The 8,833-nt window shown below is 43.4% G+C and overlaps 2 protein-coding genes across 2 annotated transcripts; one reads left to right on the top strand and one right to left on the bottom strand.

The window, feature by feature from the left end:
* Positions 1-359: 359 nt before the first annotated feature.
* LOC109735996 (uncharacterized) lies at positions 360-4,791 on the top strand. Its single transcript, XM_020295205.4, has 3 exons — positions 360-3,138; positions 3,943-4,160; positions 4,276-4,791. Exons 1-3 carry the CDS (start codon positions 466-468, stop codon positions 4,358-4,360), a joined length of 2,976 nt encoding a protein of 991 aa, XP_020150794.3. The 5' UTR covers positions 360-465; the 3' UTR covers positions 4,361-4,791.
* LOC109735997 (exocyst complex component EXO70E2) lies at positions 3,384-8,816 on the bottom strand. Its single transcript, XM_045230625.2, has 2 exons — positions 6,716-8,816; positions 3,384-4,803 (listed from the first exon to the last, which is right to left on the bottom strand). Exon 1 carries the CDS (start codon positions 8,376-8,378, stop codon positions 6,900-6,902), a length of 1,479 nt encoding a protein of 492 aa, XP_045086560.1. The 5' UTR covers positions 8,379-8,816; the 3' UTR covers positions 3,384-4,803; positions 6,716-6,899.
* Positions 8,817-8,833: the final 17 nt, after the last annotated feature.

The following is an 8,833-nucleotide window of genomic DNA, read 5'->3' as shown; positions in this document are numbered from 1 at the left end:
ATCAAAGAGCTACTTGCCTCTCTGAATGAGTTTCATGTGGTCTGGGCTAGACGCTCCGTCAATCGTGCGGCCCACAACTTAACTAGAGATGGCTGCCTTAATAAATTATGTAAGACTTGGTTTTATGTTCCTTCGGTTTGTATTCGACACTTTATCATGGCTAAGGCAAGAATAGTTAATAAAAAGGCCGCAAGGTTGACTCTCTCTCTCTCAAGAGTTTTTTTTTCTCTTCCACGGCAAGAAAAAAAGGCAGAGAAGAGTGTAAATCTTCTAACGCCGGCCGGGAACGTGAGCTTTGGCCCGAACCGGCGCAAGCGACAGGCCCTCACTCCGTCGTTTCCAAAGAAAAAGATCGAAAAGAATTTTAGCCCATCTGGGTTTTAGCTCCACAGCCACCGCCGCCATGGCCGTCATCCCACCCCTCTCCCTCCTCCTCCTCCTCCCCTAGCCTCGCGTCTGCCCCGAATGGCGAGCGCCTCCATCTCTTCTCTGTTCCATGCGCCACCCGGATTCCCCTGCCAGATCGCCGGCCGCCCCGCCCCCGCGCCCACGAAACCCCCCGGCCGCCTAGCCCCCGCCCCCACAATCCGTTCCTCGATGCGCTTCGCGGCTGCCCGCTGCGAGGCCGCCCTCGTCCCGGCGTGGCGGCTCCGCGCGCCGCCCCGTCGCCGGAACGTGCTGCGCTACAAGGCCTCGCCGCCGCTGGTGGTTCGCCCTCCCAGCCACGAGGCCCTCGATTCTCGTCACCAGCTGGACAAGGACCTCCCTCCTTTGGTTGGTCGTACTGGAGAACCGCAGTCTGCTTCGTCCGATGATCACGCGTTACCGGATCCTGAGGAGAAATCGGGCATTTCTGTTTGTCTAGATGCCGGTCCAAGTGGGAATGCAGTGGCTGGGTCCAACTTGGATGGTCAGAAGGATTTGGATTGGGATTCGGAGGAGAGCCATCTCTGCGGCAATGGGACCGGTCCTCTATTCAGTGTATATGAAGACCCGGACGGCAATTCAGTGCACGTTGAGGTGAATGAGGATGAAATCGTTAGCAGGTGTGTAAATGCAGATGGAGAAGGGAGTGGCGATTTGCAGTCCATGTTGTCTCGTGCAAGAGTAATGGCTAAGGGGTTTGAAAGTGGCGAACGTGAGGTTCCAAAGAATAGCTCATTGGTTCGGTTCCTAGCCACCGAGAAGAAGGAATCGCGTGGTGTGGATGCTGATGTTTCAGTTGTGCAGACAAATAGGACTGCCTCAAGGGCTGTTGCACGGGGTGGTTTTGCAGCATTTTGTGGTGTGTGCATTGTATTGATGGCGTCGAAGTTGATTTGGAGGAACATCAAGGCACCTTTTTCTAGAAAGTCGTTTCACGCACCTAGACCAGGGATGAGAGCTGGTCAATTGGACAAGGGTAACGGCAAGGTAATCAGTAATGCACATAAGTTTCCAGGAGATTTACTGGTAAGGCCGCAGTTAGAGAGGAGGGAATTGATGAACAACCTCAAAAAAGCCAAAATGTCAAGAGAACGGTTTTCTTTCAGAAATATATTTAGTTGCGGTACTGTTGCAAATGATGACAATGCAAGAATAACCGAGATCAGAAGAATGGTGACTGATGTTCACACTCTAGAAGAAGGAAACCTTGGAAAAAGCAAAGGGGGAAACAATAATTCTGTTGTCTTTCCCCACCCAGTAGTTGCCACCAAGGAAGGGATTTCAGCAAGTTATGTTAGACAATCTGTAGATGATGCATCAGAGTTCGACAGTAGTGAATTACCGAATATTAGTTCCTCCAATGGTATTACTGAGGAAAGTGTCAAGCAGCCTGTGGATTTTAAGAACGGAGCACCAACCATAGACACATGTGTAAAAGATCAGTTTGTTATTGGAGAAATTGAACAGCCTGAGTTCAGGTATAATGATGAGGGCACAGCTGATGCAAAGGATAAAACTTCTGTCATACATGCAGCAGAAAAAGAACTACATATTTGTTCTGCAGATGATCATAATGTGAGTCCTAATACCATCAATACCCCATCACCTGAGTTTGAAAGAAAAGAACAGTTCGCGGAGATAGCTGCTAGTATTCAAGGACTAGAACCATCTGAGCTGTTCAGTTGTGACAAACAGATGATTTGTATAAATGGTAGTGCTCAGCAGATCATCAATAATGTTGTCCCAGAAACTGCTGATGTTTTTTCACCTAATTGCTTTAACATTTCATCATCTGGGTTGAAATACAATGGAGCATCCCTAGCCAATAGTGAAAATGATATCAATTGCATGCAAGAAACTGAAGTACCGATGGCCTTTGCAAATGATGCTCAGATGGCTAACTGTGAAGGCTTTGCTCATTCTGTAAGCATAATAGGTAAAGAAGCATGTAAAGATCCACTAATGACCGATATATCAACTATGGAATCACCTCAGAGAATCAGTGAAAAGCCTGTGGATTTGATGACATATAACATGCAATCCATGCAAGAACCAGAACCATCCAACCATGATGGCAAAGAGATAATTTATGCAAATGCGAAGAACCATAAGAAAGCCGTAGTACACAATGAGACAAAGACTAGTTCAGAAACAGTTGATGAAGCTAACACATCTCCATTATACATCCTACAAGAAACAGTTCAACACAGAGGTACAGAAGTTGAAATATCAGAGAAGGAAGTGAAAATCACTTCCTCCAACAAAGAAGCGAGAGGGCATCTTAAAAAGGATAAAGCGGAACTACAGAAAGAAATGTTCAGTGACAAGGTACCTGGAGCAAAGTTGTCAGCAGAAGGTGGTGTACCTGGAACTAGCATTGTGGTTGATCAATCAAATGGTGTACAGAAAACTAAAAGAGCGGCACGCAAACGGCTGAAGAAAGTGCAAACTAATCAGGGAGCTGCAGAAAGAGTCACAGAACAAGATGTCGCTCACAATAGCAGCATGGTTGGTCAGGAAAACAGTAGCCAGAATGTTAGAAGGACAAGAAGAAAAAATCAGACAAAGGCATTTCACACCGAAGGATCTCAAACAAGAGAAGAAATTCCAGAAACAACTCCCATGGCAAGTTTACCTGATGATGCACCAATAGCTGAAAACATGAAACCTCTTGTTGAGGCAGGTTCACCTGCTGGAACGCTATCTTCAGAGGTATCAGTAAGAAACTATTGATTTGCAATATCCTTTCAGAGCTGTTACTTATATGTTTCAATAAGACGATTTTAATATGGTGCTCTTTCAGCAGTATCGTTCGTAGTTTGGAATTCGTCATAAGGTCATCTTTCTAACAAGGACCAGATAAAAACACTAGTGTAGAAGGATTAGGAAAATGGTAGGTGCTAGTTGTAAACTAATGAACTGTTGAGTGTGCAAAAAACATTGTAAGTAGGAACTTATAGAATTTTCTGGACATAGTGAACTATATATAACTTGTGAGTAATACAGGAACTTTTGCAGTAACTCCCACAAAATGCTGCAGGGAACAAGTGATTCAAAATGTAAGTAACATAAGATTAAATGGCTTTCAGTAACTATTCTCGAACACCCTATTTTGGATCGGACTGTACATCACTGGTTTGCATAGGTAATAATTTAAAGAAAACCATGACCTAATCCTTGAGCTGGTCCTCCAATGAGTAAAATGCACCCATCGTCCTTCAACTCAGTCACTTAGATCCATGGACTTTGTAACCACATATTCATCCATTTAAACTTTTTAAAGGTTGCGCTAGAGGTTCATATCTGGTCGCGCAGTCTCTGACTGCTTCCGTGTGTGTTGACTATGAAGCATGACAACCTTTCCAATTACATGGTGGCACTGGCATGTCTTCTTCCTCAGAGTGCAAATCGCTGGTTTACATTTACTTGCATGATGCTTGCAGCTTGCCGTAATACTATTATCATATTTTCTCTTGTTTGTTCCTGAATCCTGGCGTTGTCATGTTTCTATTGAAGGGTATTCTTAGGGAATCTCAGCCAAGTAGGTTCAATACCCATACAATGAGGAAGGAAGAGTTAAAACTCAAATTCCAAGCTTCCGAAAGGATGGAGGCAGCCGCAACAGAAACTAAAACCAATATGCACAACTATAGTGCCATGCATGAGGGATCAACTGATTTTGACAAGTCGAAGACGAAGATGGGTGTAGCTGCTGCCAAGAAGTCCACAAAGAGGTCGATGTTTTCCTCAGAACTCTCCTTTTTATTAAGTCAAAGATCATATAGAATGACTGTGTGATTGGTATGTACACACACTTGTCTGAAACTGTCCACTGCACTTCCTTTACAGAAAATCATTGTCGAAGCGTAGTAAGCCAAGTAATTCAGTGTCAAATAAAGACTCAGAGGAACCCACTGGTGACAGATGTGCATAAAGTGTTTGAAGTAATGTCCTCTTCGTTTCCTTTGTGCATAGGCATTAAGGCAGTTTCTGGAGAGTTGCACCCAATTAATGTGCAGCAAATTTCTTGGTGAGGAATAGTGGCAATATTTGCAGTACAGGCATCAACCGAAGAGGATAACTTCTCTCGTCAATCTGAAGTTCATCTCTGTTGCTGATGAAGGGGGTTGAGCTAACCAGGCTGCATGGAAAAGAGCTTGGTAAAATATAGGCCAACCGGATGGTGCTCCAGTATTTTACAAATACTTGACAGTTTATAGGTCCTATTCCATTTAAGTTGGAGCATCCTTATGAGAGTTTAGTCAAAAATAGCAAAGTCTCATAGGTATATACTTTGAACCATGTCATTGTCCAAGTGGCATCTATTTTGGAGCAGAGGTGGCAATAAAGTTATATGTACCTTCTGGTCTGCAAAATCTAGAAATAAATGAAGAAAAATAGTCAGAATTAGGCAGCAATAGGGGATAAGTATAATATTGTTAAAAACCAACAGTAACAACTCAATATGTTACTTCCCCCGCCAAAAAAACAACTCAATATGTTACTTCAGAATTACAACCTTGCTATTTTTATCTGATCGAAAGATATTTATAAGATGCAGCAATTGCAAAAGAAGTAAGTTTCAGTGAACATTTTTGTACAATCCATCAGCGTATTGCCATAAACCATACTTGGCTTACAAATCCAAGGGAAGATGGGACCTAAACTTAGGGGCCGTTCGGAAACTCTCCGCTCCGTAACTCTGCAGCGGAGCGGAGCGGCATCCAGTACAATTTTGGCGAGCGGCAAAATAGGCGCTCCGCCCGCTCCGCTCCCTGGCGAAAGAGCGGAATACTACCGAACACAGCCTTAGTCCTGTTAGTGAATCATACTGGCAAACTTGACAGCATATATTTCATGGGACAGATGAACATGATTTTTTTTTACTATGAAACAATTGGAACTAAAACCAGTATACACGTAACAGAATAGTATTAATCCTGTAGCTCAATCTAATGTAAATGTTAGACTTTTCTCATGCACACAGTCAGCGCATTACAGTGGACCATTACACATATGAGTAAGTGGATCGATTCGGCAATATTATGAGTGATTCGCACCACTGGCTCTTTAACCTTTTCAGTTTTGGTACCAAGTTCCTAAACATGCATATTTGCTTGAACGTTGCTTAATTTTATCAACTACTCCCTCTGTTCAATTTGAACTGCCAAAACGCCATATATTTAGGAACGGAGGGAGTACATCCATTGGTCACAGAAAATATGTAGTAATGTGCTATGCGGAGAGGCAACATGTTCACTCACCCTTCATTTTGGAACCAAATGACCATTAAAAGTTTAAAGTAGCTACTGTAGGTTTGGAATGAAGTGTATGTTGTTTGTTTCTTATGGAGATCATACTCATTCCTGTTGCTCTTAGACTGCTTAATCTGCTGGTGGAATTTACTTCCTATAAATCCTTCCACGATTCCATGCTGTCATTGAGTTATTCTTCTAGTCAACAAGTTTAATTGTTGTGTATCAAGGCACGCAACTGGGAGAATATGGCCTGGTGGGGAGGCTTGGTTGGGAATGGGTTTAGGTCATAGGTGAAGTTGGTTTCTTATTGCTTGAATTTACTCCCTCCGTTTCTTTTTACTCTGCGTATAAAATTTGTTTGAAGTTAAACTACGCAAAGTTTGACCAAAGTTATCTTGAAAAATATCAACATTTACAATGCAAAAGTTACATAGTATGAAAATTAATTTCATGATGCATCTAATGATATTGATTTCATATTGTGAATGTTGATTTTTTTTATATAGTTGGTCAAACTTTACGAAGTTTGACTTCAGACAAAATTTATATGTAGACTAAAAAGAAACGGAGGGAGTACTGAATACATGATTGCCTGATGATTAACTTAGGCTTGAGAAAGCAATCTCCAACTTAAGGTAACAAATCTTGTCTAATGGGAGAGTAATCTTAGCAGATGATAGAGAAATAATTTAGAGATAGATATGGGTGCATCTGCCATATGTCTTATGTCATGTGTGCAGCCGGTGGCTGTAGGACCAAGGTCCACGTTCTCCTAGTCTCCAACCATGACACTCATGGTGCGGCAAAGCATGTATGACCTTCTAGTTGGTCCAAATGGGACTGGAAAGTTGGAACTCCTCTTTGTGGAAAATTTATCAGGTCAGGTGGCAGCCACTTCAGCTCGAAGACCTATTTTCATGACCACATATAAAGCTATAGTTCTACTCGACTGGTGCAATCAAGCAAGCGTAAATAATCATTAGAGAAATTGCATGTTAAGCATTTTACACTGCAGCAACCACACAACGAACCTCAGGTACAGTTCAATCCTAACATATCAAGGATATGCCAGTTACAGTTCGATATTTACTCCACAAGCTTTGGGGGCATGCTTCTGATCTTCATCCTAGCTCAAGGGATTATTTATCCTTCAGACGTGTTGCACTAGTATTTTTAACATGCATCTGCGCTTCGTCCTCTTTCTAGCTATGACCATTATCCTTCAAACAGATCTGACAGCAGCTCTTCAAGATCTTCGATGGTGTACTTCATAAGCCTTTGATACTTGTTTTTGTGATTCTCAAGGTATGCACTGTAAGCCTGAACAAGCTTCTCTGATACTGATTTACGCATGTTGGACCGGAGCAGAGGATTTTCAACTTTCCATGTCTTCTGAGTCCAGTAAGTTTTCTCAAATTCCATGTTAAATATTTGCAGTGTTGGTAGGCTAGAAAAGATTGGGATTTTGTTGGTCTTTACATGGAAGCAATACATGACAGATTCCCAAGAAATGTTGATGAACGATGAGATGTGGTCCTTTAGTTGGTCTCGGTGCTTCAGAACCCAATCATCTCCTAGAAGATTCCTTATCTCTGAGCCTTCTACTTGATGCAACAAAAAGTTCACATTATTCACCATGAACATTTGTTTCAACCCTGCATCTTTATATCGATGAGATTCTTTCTCAAGCATAATTTCCATGTGAGAGATCAAGGTAGCAACAGTATCTTGCAGCGTCTCCATTGCAACCTTGTCATCCTGTTCATCACCAACAAGTATGATCTTGAGAGAGGTGCCATTGTCCAGAAGTGACATGATGTATTTTAACAAGTATCTGGTGATCTCATGGATACCGCCACCTTGGGGGACTACGTCAGATTTATAGTAAAAGATCATGTCTTTGAGTACTCGAAGGCCCCTCCTTATGCTTCTTCGCAAATCATGCAGTGCGTTTCCAAACCTTTCTGATAGTGATGCACCTCTTTTCGGGCATAACTCATCTACAAACTGAGCGAAATGTTGCAACAGGAAAGGGAATATATTCTTGGGCAGGACCAGCAACAGGTTAGCAAGCGCTTCGTGGACTCGTATCATAGCAACCACGTGATCTGGGTGTGGTGCTGTCGAAGTTACCACTTGTATCAAGGAAAATACCGACTCCAAGAGCCGGATATTTGAGTTCACCTTTAACCCCGTTGAAGATCTTGCCCAGCGACCGATCTCCTTGATAGAAGTACTTACGTTCTTGAGCAGCTTTGATGGTGAACAGAGGTCTGGATGCTCCCAGCCATTGATTTCTTGCTTAGGGAACTTCGCTGCTGATTCAAGGAGATCCTGATGCTGCTGAAGAGTCTTTCCCTGTATGAATTCCGTACCTCCTGTGATTGCTAGTGCTGGGTTTTCTTGCTTAGGGAACTTCGCTGCTGATTCCAGAAGATCCTGATGCTGCTGAAGCTTCTTTCCCTGTGTGAATTCAGGAGTTCCTGTGGCTGCTAGCGCCGGCTTGTGATCACCGGCACGTCCGGCTGGAACTATGTGCTGGATTGGGGTGGGGCTTATTGCCGCGACGGCAAAGGGGTTTGGGGTGGCAGGGGTGCTGCAGCCTGTGGAGATGGAGGAGCTGGGGCAGCTACTCAGCGTCGGAGTAGAAGCATAGCTGCTCACGGTGGAAGCAGGGCTCCTTGGGAACGCCATTTCCAACCCGGCGATTCTGCAGGGACTGGCTAAGGTTTTGCACCAGCAACTAGCTGCTGAACTCGTGTAAGCTTCCTCTCAACCGCGTTCTCGCAAAAAACCGATAAGCGCGTCGATGGTTTAGTGGGCACCGCAAAACAGCTTCTCCGTATATAACTAATTTTAAGTGGCTGACTATAAACCAGAAGGATGAGGGTGCCAGACAATGACCACTCGATGTGACATATTGGCGGCTGCAGCGGAAGCCGAGTACCAGGCAATCATTTTGTGAAGAAAAGAACGATGTATAGGAGAGATATGAAGGGGTAATTTTGATGGATATGTTTGTTGAGTTTTTTGTGGATCTTATATTGGATTGGGTTAAATATGCATATTCTGCAAGAACCCGGTTGATGGGTAAGATATCAGGTGACCACCCTTTCCATGCTCCAAATTTCGAAAAATCACATTCAGAT

Source organism: Aegilops tauschii, chromosome 7, assembly GCF_002575655.3.
Source record: "Aegilops tauschii subsp. strangulata cultivar AL8/78 chromosome 7, Aet v6.0, whole genome shotgun sequence".
Lineage (NCBI taxonomy): Eukaryota > Viridiplantae > Streptophyta > Magnoliopsida > Poales > Poaceae > Aegilops > Aegilops tauschii.
Note: the sequence above shows the minus strand (reverse complement) of the source record. Positions and strands in the feature narration are given on the sequence as shown.